At 40.1% G+C, this 21543-nt stretch overlaps 3 protein-coding genes across 3 annotated transcripts; all 3 read left to right on the top strand.

Annotated features, from left to right (window-relative positions):
* The first annotated feature begins 1357 nt into the window (after positions 1 to 1357).
* Positions 1358 to 7366, top strand: LOC146369536 (uncharacterized). Its single transcript, XM_084909749.1, has 5 exons — positions 1358 to 1446; positions 2948 to 3009; positions 4824 to 4989; positions 5611 to 5753; positions 7069 to 7366. The coding sequence occupies exons 1-5, from the start codon at positions 1429 to 1431 to the stop codon at positions 7175 to 7177; spliced, it is 498 nt and encodes a 165-aa protein (XP_084765875.1). The 5' UTR covers positions 1358 to 1428; the 3' UTR covers positions 7178 to 7366.
* A 553-nt stretch (positions 7367 to 7919) lies between these two features.
* On the top strand, positions 7920 to 14491 carry cct2 (chaperonin containing TCP1, subunit 2 (beta)). Its single transcript, XM_084909725.1, has 16 exons — positions 7920 to 8004; positions 8773 to 8847; positions 8942 to 9007; positions 9104 to 9215; positions 9493 to 9569; positions 9683 to 9795; positions 9882 to 10084; positions 10165 to 10265; positions 10393 to 10520; positions 11391 to 11494; positions 11624 to 11743; positions 11819 to 11947; positions 12381 to 12484; positions 12591 to 12690; positions 13899 to 14040; positions 14120 to 14491. The coding sequence occupies exons 1-16, from the start codon at positions 8002 to 8004 to the stop codon at positions 14148 to 14150; spliced, it is 1608 nt and encodes a 535-aa protein (XP_084765851.1). The 5' UTR covers positions 7920 to 8001; the 3' UTR covers positions 14151 to 14491.
* A 98-nt stretch (positions 14492 to 14589) lies between these two features.
* nots (nothepsin) lies at positions 14590 to 21235 on the top strand. The gene is made up of 9 exons (XM_084909736.1): positions 14590 to 17023; positions 17276 to 17456; positions 18044 to 18161; positions 18408 to 18526; positions 18684 to 18883; positions 19722 to 19847; positions 19988 to 20132; positions 20340 to 20438; positions 20902 to 21235. The coding sequence occupies exons 1-9, from the start codon at positions 16968 to 16970 to the stop codon at positions 21076 to 21078; spliced, it is 1221 nt and encodes a 406-aa protein (XP_084765862.1). The 5' UTR covers positions 14590 to 16967; the 3' UTR covers positions 21079 to 21235.
* The last annotated feature ends 308 nt before the right edge of the window (positions 21236 to 21543 follow it).

Genomic DNA, 21543 nt, shown 5'->3' with positions numbered 1-21543 from the left:
ATGCTCCTGATGAGATGGCGGATTATCTGTTGAGGAATCTTCTCCCAAGTCCTGGACTAAAGCATCTGCCAACTCCTGGATCGGGCGGGACATCCCAGATATGCCCAATTGGATTCAGGTCTGGGGGAACGGGCGGGCCAGTCCATAGCATCAATGCTTTCGTCTTGCAGGAACTACTGACAGAAGCAGGCAGCAGAACATTCTCCATGGTGTCTCCAGACTCTGTCACATCTGTCACATGTGCTCAGTGTGAACCTACTTTCATCTGTGAAGAGCACAGGTCGCCAGTGGCGAAGATGCCAATCTTGGTGTTCTCTGGCAAATGCCAAACATTCCTATCCTCCTAGTTTACGCATAAAAAATGCAAATATGGCCATAGGGTTAACTTGTCCTGGTTTATAACTGTAATTATCATTTCCTAAAATAATAAAAGTTAATTTTAAATATTTAAATATTATCTATAAACCTAACCAAGGAAATGGCAGAATAGCTTGTGATAAAAGACCGAAACACCCTTTGAAGTTGAGGCACACAACGATGTGTCCTGTTGGTAAAGTTTCCGGGTGCCATTCCTCAAGACTTTCACCATTTGAAGCAATGTTTTATCAGGGATTGTAACACTTAGTTACAAAATGATTATTGAATCATTTAAATATAATGTTAAGTGTTTTTAGAATTCGTAAGTTTTATATTCAACATTCAAGTTTATGGGGATGTGCCACTTTCTATGCATTACCATAGTGTAAATGTGGTCCTGACTTCAACCTGTAATCAAACCTTGTAATTACTGACTTTCTATATTGCACAACTATTGGGTAAAAAATATAACTTTATGTTTACGGCCAGTTTTAGCTTCACAAATGGGCTCCTCCATCATAAATCCAGCGTGCAGTGTGTATTTACTCTAAAACAGACTGGTCACATTTTGTTGGGAAAAGTGTTTTCCTCTTGAATTCTACGAGCTCAGAGGTAAAAAATGCAAAACTGAAAGTTTCCTACTTGAAAGATGGAAACATGCTAACACAAACATCAAGGAGATACATTTAAAAATTATTAAAGTAATACAAATTAGAAACATCCTCTCTCAAAGTGATGCTCATGCTTGCTCGCGTATTTATTATTTCTAGGCTCGACTGCTGTATTTCATCAAAAATATGTAGAGGCCACCTTTAAAAGTCACTGAATGATTCAAAGTGCTGTATGTATGAACATAATTTTTTAAGAGAATCTGGTTTCTTGACCATGTGAGTTCGTTCAGCAGAAAGCACACGCACACACACACACACACACACACAAACACACACTGATGACTAATTCAGGTGGAGGAGGTGCAGCAGAAACACCAAGCTAATTAGGCATCTGAGTGAACCAGCTCAGCTGCACAGAGGAAGCTAAAGTTGCAGGACAGAGACAAAGCAAAGGACCAAGATGGACTCTCAGCACATTGTAAGTATCTGCTGAGTTGTTTTTCTTTATTTAAATACATTATTTGTGGTTACTAAAAAAATGCTGTATTGAACATTATTTTTCAAAATTATAAGGAAAACAGAAAGCCTAAGCTCTCAGCTGCTGCATGGGTCCGTTGACTTTTGATTTTGATACTGAATGCAGATTAAATTAAGTGAGTTTCATATCATAACAGTTAGTTAAAACGATGATTCCCTCTATTAATAAAGGAAAAAAATAATCCAAGCCTATCAGGTCCTGAGTTAAAAATCACGAGTTAAGTGTGATCAACCATATTTGTTTGGATAGCTGAGTACAATTTCATTAGTCACACTTAGATTAGATTACTTAAGTAGAACCTGTGTGACAAAGTGAAGTAGGTTTCAAGATCTCAAAAATCAACAGATTCTGTTACAATCTAAAGAAACAAACAGCTGAGAAACAAAGTGTTTGATATCTATCAGTCTGGAAAGGGTTACAAAGACCATTATTCACAAATCGAGAAAACATGGAACATCTGTGAACCTACCCAGGAGTGACCGGCCTACCAAAAGTAGTCTGAGTGGATCAATGCCTCATGCAGGAGGCCATGACTCAATAATAAAAGAGACTGGGCAAAACTGGCATCCATGGGAGACTTCCATGGAGAAAACCCCTGCTGACTAAAAAGAGCACAAAGCCTTGTCTGACATTACCAAAAAGCATCTTGATGAACCCCCAAGTTTGGGGGGAAAATATTCTGTGGACTGATGAGACAAAAGCTAAACTTTTTGGAAAGTTTGGGTTACATTAAATCTGGAGCAAAACTAACACAGCAATTCATAAAAAGAACATCACAGTCAAACATGGTGGTGGTAGTATCCTGGTCTGAGGCTGCTTTGCTACTTGAGGACCTGTATGACTTGTTGTAATTGTAGAATTCTGCAAAAAAGATTGGGCCAAAATTCCTCCACAGAGATCTCAAAGACATATTGACTGTTGTCAAAAACGCTTGATTGCAGTTGTTGCTGCAAAGATGGCCCAACCTGTTAAAATTTACATCTACATTTTGCATATTTAACACTACCACTTTGTAATGTATATTACACTGATGGTGAGTTCATACAGACTGGTACTCAAAGGCCTTGGGTAACAAACAAAAGCAACAGCTGAGAGCTTGTGAGGTCATTCAGGACTGGAGTGACCTCTCTGGGTTAATTTGGTTGGACCAGTGAGGTAAATCTACACAAAACAAAAAAGACAAAAACCAGGTGTAGCGTTCCTGAGCCGATATAACCACCTAATCTCTACTCTGTGTGTGTGTGTGTCTGGTGTCGTCTGTCAGCCCGGAGACTGATGGACAGATGTCTCCTGTCACCACGGTAACTGACTGTCTCCTTCTTTTCCAGGCTTCCGTCTGTCCTCTGACAACATGTAATTAACTGACACTCTACCCTCTGTGTGCGTGTGCGTGTGTGTGTGTGTGTGTGTGTGTGTGTGTGTGTGTGTGTGTGTGTTGCAGGGCAGGATCGGAGCTCGACATCTCTCTCAGATTCAGGAGGAGTCGGACAGCAGAGAGCACAGGTAACCGGACAGGTGAAGAGATACACCACCGAAAGAAAAAAGAAAGAAAGAAAAAACAGGAAATGACAAATTGATCTGAAACAAACGAGTCTGATTAAGAAGCTACCAGGCAAAGGTAGGATTACACAAGCAGGTAGAGAGGCTAAAAGGGGAGGGGGACAGCCTTGGTAGTGCATTCGTGCACATCATTGTTGTCATCATTTCACATAGGAAGGCTCCTAACTGAGCAAATTGACCTGGGAGTATCTGTATTAAGAGCTGTTTGATTTCTCTAGATGCTAAGGAAAGGTGCATGTGTGCTTCCTTTGTAGCAGAGGATACATTGGAGCATCTTTTGAAGCAGACAGTGCCATCTATCTATTCATAGCGACGCACCACCTGACGATTAATGAAAGCAGTAAGCAAAGCAAAGTAGTGCATATCATGTAAATGTTGAGTATATGTGCGCTTTCCATTTCATAACATAATTTGATATGTTTTCAATTTTTAATAACAGACCATTAAACCCACAGCTGAACTCTGAGCATCAAATAAAATCTGCAACAGAGATTTATATAAGCTCTCTAAATCAAGATTATAAGCAATATTAAGTATACTTAAGTTTCCCTGTAAATAAGCTTGCATTAGTTATGTCCCCGCAATGGCCTCTTAATCGCATAAGTAATAGTCATATAAAATCCTAAACAAGGAGGAGGATTGGAGTTAGAGTCCAACATCTCTTTAGCAGGAAACATAATAATGCTGATGATTTATGATTTATTTCATTCAGAAATCAGGTTGTTGTTTTTATGATCTGCATGAAAAAACACAGTAAGAGAACACTGGGGAAGGTTTGGGTAGGGTTAGCGTTTATACTGCATGTATTTAATAAAATAGTTCGTTAAAAACACAAAATGAACAATCGATTAGCCTTAACTATTGACTTAAAATGATTAAATAATAGGAATAGAAGGTTCAAATTTCCAAAAGAATAAAAGCACAACTTAGATTTTGGTGGTTAGTAAAGTGGTTAAAAAAAATAAAAAATAAGAACTATAAAGCAAAGTCATCTAAACTAAACTTGGATGGAAACATTGCTGCTGGCAATAGAGGACCTGGAAACTCAGTCAGGGCAGTTCAATCTGATAACTGTGTGTGTGTGTGTGTGTGTGTGTGTGTGTGTGTGTGTGTGTGTGTGTGTGTGTGTGTGTGTGTGTGTAAGAGAGAGATAATCTGCACTGAAGCACAACCTTGGCAGAGGGATACTTTACTGGGATCAGACCCACTGTGTAAACAAATCTGAATGGAAACTGGTTTACATGGAGGAGTTTGTGGTTTGTGTGTCACAGTGTGTGTGTGTGTGTGTGCGCGCGCGTGCGTGCGTGCGTGCGTGCGTACGTGTGTGACTATATGTCTTTGTGAGGCTGAAATCTCATATGTGAGGAGGTTTGCGGACAGACAGGACATTTTTGGACAGGACTGCTGAAAACTATTCACAGCATTTAAATGAAACTTAAAAAAAAAGGGTGATAATTAAGTTTTAATCTACTTTGTTACGCTTGGCTATTTGAAAATAGGTTTAGCTCTTTTATAAAGATTTAATATTCAAAGGGCTCTTTGAGAGTTCCGACTTGGTTTTTAGGGTTCATGTTTAAAATCAGTTTTGGTCCTGAGAACATGATATTAACATGGGTCCCCACAAAGATAGGATGGCAAATTTCTGTGTGTGTCTGTGTGTTAATTGCTATGCCAATCAGCACGCACTGTCAGCTCGACAAGATTAAGACATGGTGGGCTGAAATATGAACTCATCACTCTCCCTCCTGCTCTGTCAGTTCCCGTTTCCTGCCGCCAATCATCCAGCAGCAGCAGAAAGGTGAAAGAAGGAAACCACGTGTGGTGGAGAGACAGGAAGAGAGGAGTCCGTCTGATGATCCGTCCTCGCTGCCTCTGGGCAGCCAACAGGACAAGCTGGAGGACAGCAGGAGTCTGCTGGAGGAGGTAATGTTTACAAAAGATATTACAAATTCACATCACGGCTGTGGTTGATTGTTAGAAGAAGATCAAGATGAAGCAGCTCACCCACTACAATTTCTTAGGTATATTTATTATATAAATACCAGATAAATACTGATTTTAAGACTTAATACTGCACAATGTAAAAAATATTTTTAAAAAAGACAAGACAAAACAATCTAGCTAGCTGTGCCTGTAACATTTGGGTATGAGTATATTTAAAGACAGTCATTTTTAAACCTTATAATTTTTTTTCTTTTTGTTACTTTGTTACTCTTACTTCATAAAATTCAATAGTTTATGTTCTTCAAATTAAAATGGCCAATCACAAGAAAGCGGACAAACTGTGAACTGTGACTCATACACAGTGTTTACATTTGAAGAGAGATGTGAATTAATTAATTTATTAGTATTTATAAATCATTTTTATCAGCTAAATTAATGTATGAATACCAAAATAAAATACTTTCTTGGAACTTTGCCCAGAAAATGGAATTAACTGATAAGCTAAACCTTGCTAGGAATGTTTCTATGTGTCTAAAGCTTGATTTACATCCTTGTGCTCGGTGATTAGAGTGGGTTTATCTATCTATCTTATCTTTTCAGTTAGCTCATATCGAGAAGGAGCTTCGAGAGTCTCAGCGGCTGGATGAGGAGCGACAGCGGGAAGCTGAATTCCTCCGTCAACAGCAAAACAAGCTGCTGTGGCAAAACCTCTGTTACCTGAGTCTCAGCCAGCGGATCACCAAGTACGCAAAAATACACAAACACACCCGAGGAGTTAAAGTTATGTAGTATTTTTAGCCTGTTTGCTTTAAAACATACAAAATAACCTCTCCACAAAAACCCTCTGCTTTCTGTGAGTACTCTGGTTAAAAAGAGATCCTTTAAAATCCTTTAAAATATTGTAAGAAACAGTTATTTCTGATAAAACTCATTCAAGCTGAGCTGGTTGACTCAGAATGATTCAAGTAAAAATAAAGATTTGAGGAATTCTGCTAAAATTCCTCTTTCCAAAATGTATCAGAAAAGCCTGTTGAATGTTTTATGTTTTCCTTTTGTTGTTGCTCCTTTATTTAACCCTGCATTTCTCTTCCATTCAGCTTCATTAACCACAAATTTAAGAAAAGAAAAAAAAAAACCCTTTGTCAGCTTCACCATCCGATCTTTAAGTGATGACGTATGAACCCTGCTTGCGGGTCCAAATTACTCTGCGTTTATTAAGGCTGTTGTGTTTTTAACATGTTTTAATGTTTTGTATCTTGTTCTATTTAATTTGAACAAGCCAGTAAAAACAGTCAGTGATCACTTTCTGTCTCTCTCGGTTTTTGTTAGTACTGTTCATTATAAAGTTCAGTTTTTAAAACCTTACAGTGTCACCACAGCCCAGCCCATGCAGCAGTAAATGAATGACTAACCTCATATTGTGGATGGATTATCTCAGTTGTTCTCCTGACTGAAGTTTGGTCTGTTTACAGCATCCTGCCATGCAATTGCATTTGTCTCTAACCATCGGGAACCCTCACGTTAACTTTTATCGAATGGAAAAAAGTTAGCATTCATCTTCCAGCTTCACTGTATTTATGTTATGCTAACATAGCTGTGTCGCCAGCAATCACGTAGCACATCATTATATACCAGCAAATAGTTTACAGAAAATTTCTCTTTCAGCCAAACTGTCTGATCTTTTATTATAACATCACCTTGTACTTACAGCTTTGTTACCGAACCATCATAATGGAAGGGCTTTTAACAGAAAAAGACTTAATTTGAAATCTAATGTCTTCTAGTCTGTAGAAAAATGTGGTAAAATCTCACCCACCCCTAGCCCTAGAAAGTTGATATGGTGGATGTTGGAATATTAAACGGTTTTATTGTTGGTAATTTAGAAATTCTGAACATTTTTTTTCGAACCTGAAACATGGCTGGGCTCTGAATTAAAGAGTATAAATGAGTCTAAGAGTAGATTAATTAAAACAGCTGCATTTATCCTGAGACATTTACAGTGTCAGGGATAATTAACTGATGATTAACTTTTTTGAGTGTAATCTTTTCCCTGTATAGACCCTGGGTCAGCAGCTACTTCAAGACGTTTCCCATGCACATCTACTGTCTGCCAGTCCAGGGCCCCAGTCGCAAAGGCAGGAGGTGGGCACTGAAGAAGAGGAGATGACTTACACTTTGTAAATTTGTTGGAAAAATATGCGTTTATTTATGTTTTTTATCGTACAAATAAATGTCATTTCCTCATTCTTGGCAAAACTTTCTGATTTATTGTTTTTAGTTTAGTTTAGATGCTGATCATTGTGTCAGGTGTGTTGATCATCTAGATAACATCATGTAATGATAATAATAAAGAACTGGGGAGATTAAAAGTGTTTATTGTCCACTGCAGTGTCTTTTATCCGCAACTTTAGGGACTGATGATACCCCCTAGTGTTTGCTTTCATTAACACAAAGTACTTCTAAGTGCTTCTAATTTTGAAGTCAAAAGATGTCTCTGCTTTGTGAACGACCTATTGACTAGTTTTGCTAGCTTTTGCTCACGGGAAAACTATTATTATAACTATATTATACTTCATACTTCATATTTCAAATATGATCTGGATATGATATGGTATACTATGGTCATACCAGAGATAACCTGACCTTTCAGTGTGAGAAAATGAACCTTTCATATACTGCATTTGAAAAGGGCAAGTGTATTAATCTCACTAACACAGTAGACACAAGGATAAGTTAGAATTTAAAAATCCCAAACGAAGGTAATTAAACCACACTAAGCATCCTTTGATGAAGACTATGGTTTAAAATCATATATTTGTTCTTCTGTATGATACATACCGTATATGGGTGTAAAATTGAACAACGTTGGAACGGAGTGTTTTCCATGATCGACTCTGAATGCAGCACTACGTTTGTACGTCACAGCGTCACAGCGTCGTCCCTCCCTTCTTGAGTGTGCGTGCACAGCTTCTCCGCTGAATACTAGACATTATGGTGAGCTTTTACCGTTGTTTCTTTAATATTTTGGACAGATCTAAATAAACAGATTCGCTCGTATTTGTCTACAAGCGCTTACAGATTCAGTTCAGCAGCTTCTAAGTCATTAGTCAGTTTCAGAGGCAGTTTGGCTCCCCGTTAGCTGGCGGTGCTAACCGGCAAGCAAGCACATGGGCGTTGTGAATGCGCTAGCAGCTAAGCTAACAGCTTAAATGTGGACCTGTGTGTCATTACATAGGTTGTGATGAAGCTGGCAGATTTATGGCAGCGAACGGAGAAAACTAATCTGTGTGGTTGCTTTGGTGCCGCTCTGGCTGCTCTTGTTCCTCTCGTTTAACCCGTTAGCATGCTAACGGAGGGTTGGTTGTCATTTGTGCTTTGTGACTGTTTGAGGAACAACTCAGCAATTCTAGACGCTAAAAAATGGTTAATAATTGCGCTATAGGCGGAAACAGTGAACGTGACCGACAAGTAAATGTTTAAACAGCCAACATGAGACAGAGATGTTTAAATTTTTACGTTGTGCTTATTTTCTTATTAATTTGTCTAAAAGCTTCTAGCGGTTTCTAGTGTATTAGGGGCGGGTCTCGACTGTCGCTGCTGCCTTCATGGCCGCAGGAAAAAAATACCCTGTGCATATAGATATACATTTCATTCAAGTTTGTTAAAATGTAACATTTTGTGGCTTTTTTGTGAACTGTACAAAAGTTACTGTAATGATCAGTAATCAGTGACTGACTGTTTGATTGTTGCCTTTCTTTGTAGGCGTCCTTATCGATGGCCCCGGTCAACATCTTCAAACATGGAGCAGATGAAGAAAAAGCAGAGACTGCCCGACTGGTGAGTTGCTTTGTATGAGATACATACTCGCCATAAAAAAATGTGTTTATTCTGTTTCAAGTTCAGTTAAATCTTTGAATTTTTCTCCCTCTAGTCATCTTTTATTGGTGCCATCGCTATTGGTGATCTGGTGAAGAGCACTCTTGGCCCGAAGGGGATGGTAGGTTGATTCAAACCTCAAGAGTGCTACTGCAGAATTTTAGTCTAAGGAAACACAAGAATAAGTTGTAATCAGAGGGTTTCTCTTTCTCTTCAGGATAAGATCCTGCTCGGTGGCGGGAAGGGTGGCACAGTGACTGTGACCAATGATGGTGCAACCATCCTGAAAGCTATCGGTGTCGACAACCCAGCTGCCAAAGTTCTGGTTGGTGAGTGGAGACGCTTGACACTTTAAGATCCAGGTTAAAGGTTTAAAAGAAAAAATAAACATTAATGAAGGTTTCTTGGTGCTGAATTTGCACTACCTCACTAAAAGTAGGCTAACAAATAAAAAAGCTGATTTAAAGTAGAGTGTTCATGCTTATTGGTTAAGACACAGTAAAAAAAATACTAATTAAGTGTAATTTAGAGATCCTTTGTGATCAAATGATATCACACTGAGACCTTTTATCTGAGGTTTTGATGGGAGAAGAATTGTGTTTGCAGACATGTCCAAAGTTCAGGACGATGAAGTCGGAGATGGGACGACCTCCGTTACCGTGCTCGCTGCAGAGCTGCTGCGGGTAAATACCTATTTGTCAGACTCAGATTTCAAAGTAAAGCACACCCTGGTTCCCTGCTGTGGTGGCCATGTGGGCCTTGCTCGCAGTCTCAGCTGTCAGTGTTGCCATTTCAGGAGGCGGAGCTTCTGATCGCCAGGAAGATCCACCCACAGACTATCATCTCTGGCTGGAGGAAAGCGACTCAGGCGGCCAGAGAGGCTCTGAGGGACGCCGCTGTCGACCACAGGTGAGGCAAAATTAAGATGTCCGTGTTTGTCTCCTTGCTTTCACCTTCCGCTTTCCCTGCCTCATCATCCTCTCTGGTCTCCATAGCAACGACCCAGCTCGTTTCCAGGAGGACCTGCTGAACATCGCCCGCACCACACTGTCCTCCAAGCTGCTCACTCACCACAAAGATCACTTTGCCAAGCTCGCCGTCAACGCCGTCATGAGGCTGAAAGGCTCTGGAAACTTGGAGGCCATCCACATCATCAAGAAGCTGGGAGGCAGCCTCACCGACTCCTACCTGGATGAAGGTGAGGTCATGAAACGTCACGGATCTCCTGTCTCATTCATGATTGGTTGCAGGACTTTAATGTCTGTTGTGCATGTCTAGGTTTCCTATTGGACAAGAAGATCGGAGTGAACCAGCCAAAGAGGCTGGAGAACGCCAACATCCTGATCGCCAACACCGGCATGGACACTGACAAGATCAAGGTAAAAACACCAGGTCACTGTCAGGAGACGTTGCAAGTTTGTGAAAGAAAACGACAGGATCTAAATCGGGTGCTTCCTGTTCCTGTGTGGTCGATATCGTGATTGTTTGTGTTTCTGCGTCTGTCAGATCTTCGGCTCCAGGGTTCGCGTTGACTCGACGGCAAAGGTCGCAGAGATCGAACTCGCAGAGAAAGAGAAGATGAAGGAGAAGGTCGACAGAATCCTGAAACACGGCATCAACTGCTTCATCAACAGGTACGACTGAACCGCCATTGCACGTTTCTGTAACCTGTCAGGTGTTCTGCTTCTGCTTCTGTCCTCTTCTGTTTAATCACATTGTTTTTGTTGGTCAGTCTAACCTGAGGGTCTTAGTGATGCTGAACTGTGAAGCTTCTTTTAGTTTTTCATAAAGGGCGTGGCAGCTGCATTATTGCCCAGTCTGGCCCAAACTTCACACGTGTAATCAGAGGTTGATGCAAACACTTCTGTTATTGTATTGTATTTTGCACACCTGTTGCTTGTGAAGCTTGCACACAAGAATTTCACTTGCATGTGCTGTACCAGTGTACCTGCACATGTGATGTGACAATAAAAGTGATTTGATTTGATTTGACACGCCTGCATGCCAGAATTCAGGGGCTGTCATAGCATCATCTTGTTGTGCACCTCATAGCTGGATTAACACAGCTGCCTAAAATTTGGTCAGGGATGTTTTAAAAAGTCGAAGGTGCTGTTTGTTAAAAAAAAAATGTATTAAATGTTTTTTCCTGGCAACATTTTGGATTCCCATGAAACACAAAGCGGTCCCACAGGGTTTAAAACAGCAGCAGCTAAATCTGTTTGGTGGATATGAGGCTACTACTCACTGATGACAGGATCTCCTACACATAATTAGCAAAATGCAGACAAATTTTAAAGACGGTTAAGGCGTTAGTTTTGTGTAAATAAACCTGAGAATACAGAACCCAATATTAACAGTGTGTAAAATAGTGAGCCATGTTCGTCAGCTTCAGCATGATGACCTCCATGTTTGTTTGAGGCAGTGGTCAATGGGACAGTTAACAGTTGCTCACTTTGTCTCAGTGTCACTCACCCCAGTGTTTGTTTTGTTTTCCCTTCGTACAGGCAGCTCATCTATAACTACCCAGAGCAGCTCTTCGCTCAGGCTGGCGTCATGGCCATCGAGCACGCCGACTTCGCTGGCATTGAGCGCCTTGCTCTCGTCACCGGTGTGTATGCATATACAAACACACAAAAATAAACTGTTCTTTAACGAAAGGCATGTTTTACAATCTTTTTCATGTGTTAAATACTTGAAAAAATATGACCTTCACTGATTACGGATGTAATCTGATCAGGTGGGGAGATCACCTCCACCTTTGACCACCCAGAGCTGGTGAAGCTCGGGCACTGCAAGCTGATCGAGGAGGTGATGATCGGCGAGGACACGCTCATCCATTTCTCTGGAGTTGCCATGGGTACGAACACACACTGAGGATTTGAACTCATTTTTCATAATGACATACTCATCTTTAGCTCCTCCTCTTCCTCAGGTGAGGCATGCACCGTTGTCCTGCGGGGAGCGACCCAGCAGATCCTGGATGAAGCGGAGCGCTCACTGCACGATGCTCTGTGTGTGCTCGCACAGACGGTGAAGGAGCCACGCACGGTCTATGGAGGAGGTAGGCGCACATACAGCTGATCTAAAACTACAGCACTGTCCTCATTCTTCGCCCACCTTACAGCAGAGCACAAAAAATGCAGCACATGTGGAACATTAAGGTTCTTAAGGATGGGAATTTGTGTTAGCAGCATAATAAAGCTGTTTCTGTCCTGGATGCAGTCTCCACTTTACCATTGTGCTTACTGTCTTTAGTGCAATGAAAATAGAATTAATGTTTAAATCCACGCTGCAGAAAGCGCTGCTGTTTTCCTCCCCTGGCACACGAACTGAAATCAGCTGATTGTAGCACAAGTGGAACCGATAGTTGGGATCGATCAGCAGGCAGACTTACAATTCCGGGGAACTGAACTACTGGGAGCCGGTTCTCGATTCCCATCCCTAATGATGAACTAATACCATCTCACACCTGTGTGTGTTCTGCTCCTCATCAGGCTGCTCTGAGATGCTGATGGCCAAGGTTGTGAGTGATCTGGCCAACAGGACGCCAGGAAAGGAGTCGGTTGCCATGGAGTCATTTGCCAAGGCTCTGAGGATGGTAAATACTAAAACTCCGATTCTACAATTGTAAATTATAGGAATTTCTTTGATTACAACCACAAGTGACTTTGATCTCATGTGTCATCATCTGCTTCCTCTTCCAGCTGCCAACCATCATCGCAGACAACGCCGGATACGACAGCGCCGACCTGGTGGCTCAGCTCAGAGCTGCGCATCAGGAGAACAAGACCACGTTTGGACTGAGTGAGTGATGCTCACAGACAAGCACACATCACCTCATCTCAGAACTAGAGGAATAATAACTATAATTATTAACAAACACATGTTTACGTTATTTAAAAAAAAAAAAAGATATCAAGGTTTATCCTTGAACCTGTGCTGCTCTACTAACACAGTCAGAACCACAGCTAGCTGCATACCTACTGAATCTAACTTCCTATGAAGATGGGTAAGTGCAGCTAATGCTAGAGAGAAAATATGCATCCTAGAAAGACTAGAACTAATATCATATAAAGAGGGTGAACATCTTAGAAAGATGGTTAACTATGTGGCTAAAGTGAAGGGTGGCCAAATAACTGAGCTAACATTAGTTAATATCTAACTTTTTTTTTTTTTTAAATTGCTTATTTATTAAGCCAAAGTCCCAGAAGGTTGGCTAATTGTAGCTAAAGTCACATATAGAAAGCCAATTAAAGCTAAAGTCAAAACAGCATGACTACTTAACTGAAGTCATAAACAATTAACATCCTACAAAGATGGTCAACTATAAAAAAGGGCATAGAAAGATGGCAAACATTGAAGAGGAATTGAAAGAGCAATTATGTAGCTAAACACAGAAAAATGAGTAACTACAGCTAAGGTTGTATAAAGACACTTAACTATTTAGCTAAACCTAAAAATGGCAGACTAAAGTTAATGTCATACACAGCTAGTATCATAAACATGGTTAACTACCTAAGTAAACTTACGCATAGAAAGCTGACGAAAGACTGTTGTACAGAGGTGTAATATCTTGTTATCTTGTTATCTTGCTCGAATGCTTAGCTAAAGTCACAGGATAATGTTGCAGAGACACCTAATCTAGAAAGATTAACTATGTAGCTAAAGTCACGGGTAAAAATGCTAACTAAGGCTGTGTGAAATAAAAACGACTAACTGTTTGGCTAAATTCCAAAAAAAGTTAACTAACGCTGGAGTTATAGACAAAAGGCTAATATCATAAAAGGATAGCAACTGAGCTAAAGCCACAAAAAGACAACCAACTACTACTTGCACCATAAAAAGGTAGCTAACATCTTACAAAGAAGGCTAACTACCTAGCTTAAATCACATTTTATTGTGAATAATTCAAACTGCTGACTAGCTTAGCATGCCTGTTTCTCCTGTTTTATTCTTGTGATTTGGTGGTTAAGCAGCTGTTAGATTCTAACAGCGTCTGTGTTTCCCCGCAGACATGTCTGAAGGCACGGTGGGAAACATGGTAGATCTCTGCATCACAGAGTCGTTCCAAGTGAAGCGCCAGATGTTGCTGAGCGCGTCTGAGGCCGCCGAGATGATCCTAAGAGTGGACAACATCATCAAAGCTGCACCCAGGTCAGTTCAGTCCTTTTCAGATCAGCTGCGTTTGTTCGTACCAGATTACAGAAATTTAATCTTCATCTCTGTTCTGTAGGAAGAGAGTTCCCGACCATCACCCCTGCTAGAGGAAGAGGAGGATGAGAAAAAGCAAACGGGGATCACTTTAGTTATTTATCACTTCTGTGTAGTTCAAATTACATCAAATTGTCAAAAATTTTTCTCTGTTGAATCGGCTGATATTAACCACCAGACACAGCTAACATCAGTGGCTCTGCTAATGTTAGCTTATGCTGTGCAGTTTCAGCATAAAGTGAAGATGAGAAGTCTTCACACTGTTTTGTTTTTGTTTTTTATGCTAACATTAGCTGAGCTGTTGGCCGAGGCTGGTTGGTGCCAGCTACGCTTAGGAAAGAAGTTTGAACGTTGTTTTGTTTACTGAATAAATGAACCGGTCGCCATTACCTGATTCTTTTGTTGTTTGTTGTTGTTATTTATTTAGTTTTTCATTCTTTGGCATTTATATTTAACACTTTCCAAATAATAGAAGTAATCACTGCAACTGAAAAATCTGAAGCAGATTTAATCTTGTATAATTAGTCAGACTGTACATTAGGTTGGTGCAGGTTTCTGATGAGTTGTTCTACTGAGATCAGCAGCTTGGAAACTGAAAGTCTATCACTCATTTTCAAGGTAATGCATGTATTGGTTACTTTATTAGTTACATTTCGCTGTTACCTGGCTTTACCTTTGCCTTCAGAACTGCCTCAGATATTTTGGCCCATGTTAACATGATTCCATCGCACAGCTGCAGTCATGCATCAGTACATTTCACATTCATGATGCAATTCTCTCATTCTGCAACATCCCAAAGCTCCTCTGTTGGATGGCCATCTGGTGACTGTGACATCATCTATGACTGGCTGATGTGACAGTTGTAATTAACATGTCGTTGAGCATGTGCACGTAATCAGTACTTTTATATATAAAGATGTAAAATATATACAGATTTATTTATGATCAGCTGTTGTGGTGAGATACTCCAGAAATTACATTTCATAACCTGGAAATGAGCAAGCAGAGGATAAGGAGTGCTGATTATTGATTGATCTGCAGTAACTTACTGAGGTCAAAGTGACTAAGACCTCAGAGTGTCAACAGTTACTCAATCAGACTTAACCACACAGATGGCTTTTCATAGAAAAATGTTTAAACCTTTAAAACTAGAAAAAAAATCGCTCATTCGGTGCCAGAAAACACATAAAATGCTATTGTTGTTGTCATAAAGCACACCCAGGGTTTTTTTTGTTTTTCTTTTTTGTAAAGGGGGTTCTGTAATTTTAGAAAGTTCACATTTACGCGAGGAGTGAGGGTCACTTCTGTTTTTTGCTCATTCAGATTGAAGATGTTTAGAGGTATCTGGGATTGTATCTCAGCAAGGCTGTTCTTGGGAGGAGGGTAGGTTTGTGAGTCATCTGAATAACAGTGTGAGGGGAGCAGGTGATGCTGAAAAGCCACCCACAGAAAAAACATCTGCTGGTTAAAATAAGATTTAAACCGCTAAAGAGCAGTTCCTGTAATGCTTTCACAACTCTCCAGTCTACAGACAAGAATGCAATAATCCACTGTGTGTAAAGCAGCACTTGGATCTGAAAGTAGCAAGTACCCGGTCCTGGAGCTGAAGCTGGTGACAAACAACAGAGAAAAGGAGTTTGGAGATCATTAAAAGCAGTATGGCATGTTTAAAATCAGCTGGAACATTCCCAGTCAGAAGATGGGTGTTAATAATGGACAACACTCAGCCCAACAGTTTAAAAATACTAATTTAATATAATATTAGTCTAATAACATCCTGGTAAGATGGTGTCATCCATTTGACCATATCTTGATGACAGGGTGCCAAGTTACCAGCTAAAGGTGCCAGTATACACCATGTTACTCGCATGCCGTCTGTGACATCATTACACATCGATTTCTGCTCGCTGTTCTGGCCGCTGAGTCTCCTGAACAGTAGGTGTCAGCACCAGATGGTAGCGCCACATTAACATTGGTTAAAAAAAAAACAGGGGAAGATTTAATAACTGGGAGCAAAGCTTTTTTCATCTTTGAATCTCTATGAGTCTCTGAGCGTACTGTACTGATAAATCATTAAAATCAACACTATCTTACACTCGTGCCTTCAACCCAGCGGCAGCAGTAAAAGCACAACGCGCCATGTTACAAAAATCAAGAGTTGTTTAACTTGTAGAAATGGTTGCTATGCATATGATGTCAATTTGATGCCAACTTTATCGTACATCGCAGTTAACAAGCCACTGCAGGGCGGGTATAAAATTTAGCACGCTTCATTAGTAACATCCAGAAAAATGTTTGGTGCCCTCTGGTGGCCATAACAGAGGTCCAGTTCAGGGACTCCAGCTAGCTGAAGTTAAATCTAGCAGACAGCAGCTTCAGCCGTGTCACCATCCACCTGTCAGCCAAAGAGGTCACGCCTCTAATAATGCAAAGTTTAAACCTTTATACAATTTAATTTGTAAACCTGTTTAAATAATTTAAACAGGTTTACATATAAAGGGGAAATCAAACGTCTTTTTTTCTGCTGTAAAGTTTTAACATGGGAGTCTAAGGGGCTCAAGTCAGGTTGCTAGTTTAATAATAAAAAATAATACATTAAAAAAAGCCTTGACCTCCCAGATTTGGACATATACTGTATTGGTAGCTGAGAGAGCCATGGATGACTTAAATACTTTTTGATCCACGTAATCTAAAATCTTATGTGATCAAATAACTGAATAATAAAGACTTCTTCTGTCTGTTTAAGCTTTTGGGGGTGGACCTTCTCACAGTTTATTCACAGACTCAGATCCAATCAGACTTACAGTTCAGTCTGATAAACGTCCCCATCGGGTGCCAAACAGCAGTCTCTGAGACTGGCAGATACAGACATGTTCAGGCTGCTGCTCCTGCTGTTTTTAACATGGATGACCTCAGCGCTGGTCAGGTAGGACAATTACACCTTTGTTAATATGGTTGTTCTCTTTATATTAACAGCTGTGCAGCCACCAGGGATTTAACAATATAATGTCTGCTTTTCTTCTTTGTTGTACATTTATCGAGGTGCTGTTTAGTGGACCTTCCTCTTTTGAGCCAAAACTAGGTCAACTGTTTTCAAATCAAAAAAGACAATTTGATATAAAAAGTTTTAAAATTAAAAAAAAAAACTTACAGATATACTAAAATGTTCCATCGTCAGCATACCTCTTAGACGGACGCGCTCAATTCGTACTCGATTGCGAGCTGATGGCCTGCTGAATGAGTTCCTGAAGGATCACGCCCCTGACATGATTAACCGCCGTTACGCTCAGTGCTTCCCGTCCAGCACGCCGTCACTGAGGCTCGGACGCACCAGCGAGAGGATCTACAACTTCATGGATGTAAGAAGAACAACACTGAGAGTTAGGGTTGCTGGTTCAAAGCCTTCAGCTATTATTAAAATATCCAGTGACAAGTTTTAACCTTGTTACAGTGATTTAAATATTCCTCTAGGGGTCAGTGTTGTCCATAAATATGCTGATTTGTTAAGAATGATTACCAGATTTAAGGGAAAGTTGCTCAGTTCCAAAATATCAGTATGTCCTAAGTATGCAACTCAAGTTGGACAGAAGCAGTATTAAGTATTATTACAGAAGCAGAAATAAAATAAATAATAAATAAAAAGTTATCATTTGTACTGCATTTCCATTCTTTATGTCCTCACAAGATATATGTCCCCAAAGTAAGACGTAGTTATTTCCTACATATAGAAGCTTTAAAATGAAAACAGCACAGCCCAGTTTACTGAATAGAAACTAACTTAACTAATTTATACTATGAAAACAAAGGGAGTGCCAAACTGGCCAAAATATGTTAGCATACATGCTAACATTAGCATGAGCATGTCACAACCGGCTACCTTTTTATTTATCTCAGAATTTTTCAAATTAAAATCTCAGCCACACTTTGTGCCCCTGCTGCGTTTCAGGCTCAGTTTTATGGTGAGATCAGTTTGGGGACTCCAGAGCAGAACTTTTCTGTGATTTTTGACACCGGATCAGCTGACCTCTGGGTGCCATCATCCTACTGCATCAGCGAGGCCTGCGGTAACACCTTACATAGCACCACACAATACCACACAACACCAGTGTTGCATTTGCAGGTCAGGGCAGCCTGACTTTGGTTTATTTTGTTCCAGTCTGATAAGAAGTTCAAGGTCTGTGTGTGTCTGTGTGTACTTGTATAAAGATGTTGTAGGGACATAAATCTGACAAATGCAAGTCCACATGAAGTAAATAACATGTAATGAATATAAGAAAAGGTAATGTCTCTGTGTGTGTTTGCATTCACAGCGCTCCACAAGCGTTTCAAGGCATTTAAATCAGCTTCGTTCAGGCATGATGGTCGGAGATTTGGGATTTACTACGGATCAGGTCACCTGCTTGGAACTATGGCCAGAGACACACTGAAGGTCCAAAAGTTCTCAAAATTAAAAAGCTAAACTTCAGTATTAAAATTAACTAACAGCTGCCATGATTAATTTCAAAAAGATTTTCATCCATCAAACTCAGTTTGACATTCAGGCACAACTAAAGGAGTACTGTTTTATCTTAATCAACTTGTTCCAGATTGGTGATCTAACCATCCTGAACCAAGAGTTTGGGGAGTCCGTTTACGAACCTAGTGAATCATTCCTGACGGCGAAGTTTGACGGTGTTCTGGGAATGAGTTACCAATCCCTTGCAGAGGTTCTGGGCACCAATGTTTTTGACAACATGATTGCACAGAAGCTTGTGGACCAGCCAGTGTTCTCCTTTTACCTGAGCAGGTGCATTCATATCAGGAGCTCACCATTTCACCTCAATTAGATGCTCATTGTCAGGCTCAGAGGTGCATGAGAGGGAGGATAATTACTTCTTCCTGTCTGTTAACCTCTTACTACCCACCTGGTTGTTGGCAGCCCTGCTGAAAATCTGGATGGGTTTACTCTTACATTGTAGATGTTAAGAGGGTTTATTTTTAGAATTTCTGGGTAAGCAACTTTAAAAATCATGCTTTGAAACAGGCAGAAGTTTCACAACAAGTTCTTAAGTATTGATAGAGTTTTGGTTGGTCAAGAGGTAAAGGCAGAGCAAGAGATAGCCACAGAGAACTGGAAAGGTCAAGGGTAACCAGGAAGTTCAAAGGGGTTTTACTGTGAGCTGTGGAGATGAGAGTTTTTCCCAAGGTTTCAGTTTTTTAAATAGGGTCTGCCTAGTCTGTGTCTAGGTCCAAGACTTATAGACTTCCTACCATCTACAGTGATATCAGAACAAATCCGCTTGGCTTCACTGACAAGAGCATCTGGTGAGCAGTGTTTCAGAGATACTTGATGTTTAGGGAGGTCTTATGGCTTCTAAGTATGCTCAAGTACGACAGGGTAATTCTACAATTTCGATCATAGACATGTTAGGATAAAGAAGAACAATCACCAGGTGAACCAGGAAGATCCATATGGTTGTAATTATTTAAGCATTCCTCCACTGTTTCAGGGGTCCAGTCCAAGAGTATCTGGTTAGGCACTCGATAGAGATGCTGTACTTCTTGAGGGATATAAATGTGTTTGTTGTTTTTAATATGAGAGTTTTTATCTTTTGTATACTTAAATGTGAGTTTTGTGCCCGCAGAAAAACTAGCCGTACCAATCCAGCAGGGGAACTGTTGTTAGGTGGAACAAACGAAGCGCTGTATATTGGACCAATCAACTGGCATCCTGTCACTGCCAAGGGGTATTGGCAGATCAAGATGGACAGGTACATTATACATATCCCAACAGCACAGCACTTTGGCAGTGTACTATGAACCACTTGCAGCAGGGGAAACGGCACAAGACCTTTACCCTTTCTTGTGAAGACATTCATTAATAGAAACATAAAAATGCTCAATATTTCAGTGTGGCAGTACAAGGTGTGAACTTGTTTTGTCCAAGTGGATGTCAGGCGATTGTTGATACTGGAACTTCCCTCATTGCTGGACCAACCAATGACATTCTGAGGCTCCAACAACTGATTGGAGCAACACCCTCAAACTTGGGAGAGGTACCAAAATATGTCATCTCATGGTCTACTGAAAGACCAGAGAAAGTTATGACTTTTTCAAAGAAAATGTTTAACCTACAGAGGGGGCACTTAGACCTACTACTTATTCCTGCTTGAAAAACAATATCAGATATTTCTTGAGAATACTATATGACTACCGTAACTGAATTTTTTTCAGCATGTCACTCCTCATTTTGTGTGTTTCAGTTTGTTATCGACTGTGCCAGGTTGTCCAGTTTGCCTCAGGTGACTTTTGTCCTGAATGGAACAGAGTACACACTAACAAGTGAACAGTACATCAGGAAGGTAAGGAAGGCTTATTGTTTTCTTTAGCTTGTGTTAGAACAGCTGCCAGTCTTGTCTTTCTTTCTTTTCTTTTTCTTTCTTTATTTTTTTTTGATAAAATAGTAGGAAGGGTAATTGTTTTGGCGTATTCAAAAATGCGTATTATTTTATTATTTTAATGATGCACCTGTCAAATGGCTGAAACCAGAGATTGCTTTTTGAAATGCAGCTAACATTTAAACTTCTGTTTATAGATTCTTTGCTTTTTTTTTTTACCTCACCCCTAAAAGAAACCACATAAAAAAAGCATAAATAGATCATTAATACATTGAGACTTAAGTGCAAATTTAGTAATTTGGCAGCTATATTTATTTTATATACTTTCATATTTTTACTAACAATTAAAATTGCTTAAGAAATAGAGTGTCACTTTTATAAATGAAGCTACTTAACAACTACACAATCCACTGTTTGTCATTATCAGGAGACACTTGGCAAGAATGAGTTCTGTTTCAGCGGTTTCCAGGCTATGGACATTTATTCCAGCACAGACCCTCAGTGGATTCTGGGAGATGTATTTCTGACAGAGTACTATTCCATCTTTGATAAAGGACATGACCGGGTCGGCTTAGCACGTGCCAAACACTCTCCTGAACCATAACTTATTGGCGAACTCAACAGTCAATAAATACTGCACAATCGAAAAGCATTTTGTCATTCTCTGGCCTATTATTGCTTTCACATCATTCTCCAAATACATTAAGGACAAATAACTGTCTAGAAACTGCTGAATATTGCTGACGATACATTAGCCATTACTTCTGCCTCAATGACCACAAAGTTAACATTTTATTTGAAAAGGTACAGTTATTGGAGATTTAACAGCAGCAACAGGGATTGTACATTCATCACTTTATTTACATTTACAAAAGCACGTGTGATTTATAGTAATCACACAAAGAAAGAAGATTTTGTTCTTATCCCCTGAGTACCAGTGTTTCATTAAGTGTTACAGTTCCTCTAATGGCCACCAGATGGCATCCAAGAAGAGTTTATTGAAGTGGATGAGAACCCCCCCCCATTCTTTCAGTATAAACAGCTAACTTGAAATGTTCTCATGTGGGCT

The sequence above is a fragment of the Perissodus microlepis genome, chromosome 17, assembly GCF_051167445.1.
Source record: "Perissodus microlepis isolate ML-2025 ecotype Zambia chromosome 17, ASM5116744v1, whole genome shotgun sequence".
NCBI lineage: Eukaryota > Metazoa > Chordata > Actinopteri > Cichliformes > Cichlidae > Perissodus > Perissodus microlepis.
The sequence above is the reverse complement of the archived record's forward strand: the minus strand, read 5'-3'. Positions and strand labels throughout refer to the sequence as shown.

What these genes read in the sequence shown, in the direction of transcription:
- nots (XM_084909736.1), top strand. Translation starts at nt 16,968, where the DNA reads ATGTTCAGGCTGCTGCTCCTGCTGTTTTTAACATGGATGACCTCAGCG. An exon ending in ATGACCTCAGCGCTGGTCAG is followed by an intron (nt 17,024 to 17,275) that starts GTAGGACAATTA and finishes TTCCATCGTCAG; the next exon opens with CATACCTCTTAGACGGACGC. An exon ending in CTGCATCAGCGAGGCCTGCG is followed by an intron (nt 18,162 to 18,407) that starts GTAACACCTTAC and finishes TTGCATTCACAG; the next exon opens with CGCTCCACAAGCGTTTCAAG.
- LOC146369536 (XM_084909749.1), top strand. An exon ending in TCGGACAGCAGAGAGCACAG is followed by an intron (nt 3,010 to 4,823) that starts GTAACCGGACAG and finishes CTGCTCTGTCAG; the next exon opens with TTCCCGTTTCCTGCCGCCAA. An exon ending in CTCAGCCAGCGGATCACCAA is followed by an intron (nt 5,754 to 7,068) that starts GTACGCAAAAAT and finishes TTCCCTGTATAG; the next exon opens with ACCCTGGGTCAGCAGCTACT.
- cct2 (XM_084909725.1), top strand. An exon ending in AAGCAGAGACTGCCCGACTG is followed by an intron (nt 8,848 to 8,941) that starts GTGAGTTGCTTT and finishes TTCTCCCTCTAG; the next exon opens with TCATCTTTTATTGGTGCCAT. An exon ending in GACGCCGCTGTCGACCACAG is followed by an intron (nt 9,796 to 9,881) that starts GTGAGGCAAAAT and finishes TGGTCTCCATAG; the next exon opens with CAACGACCCAGCTCGTTTCC.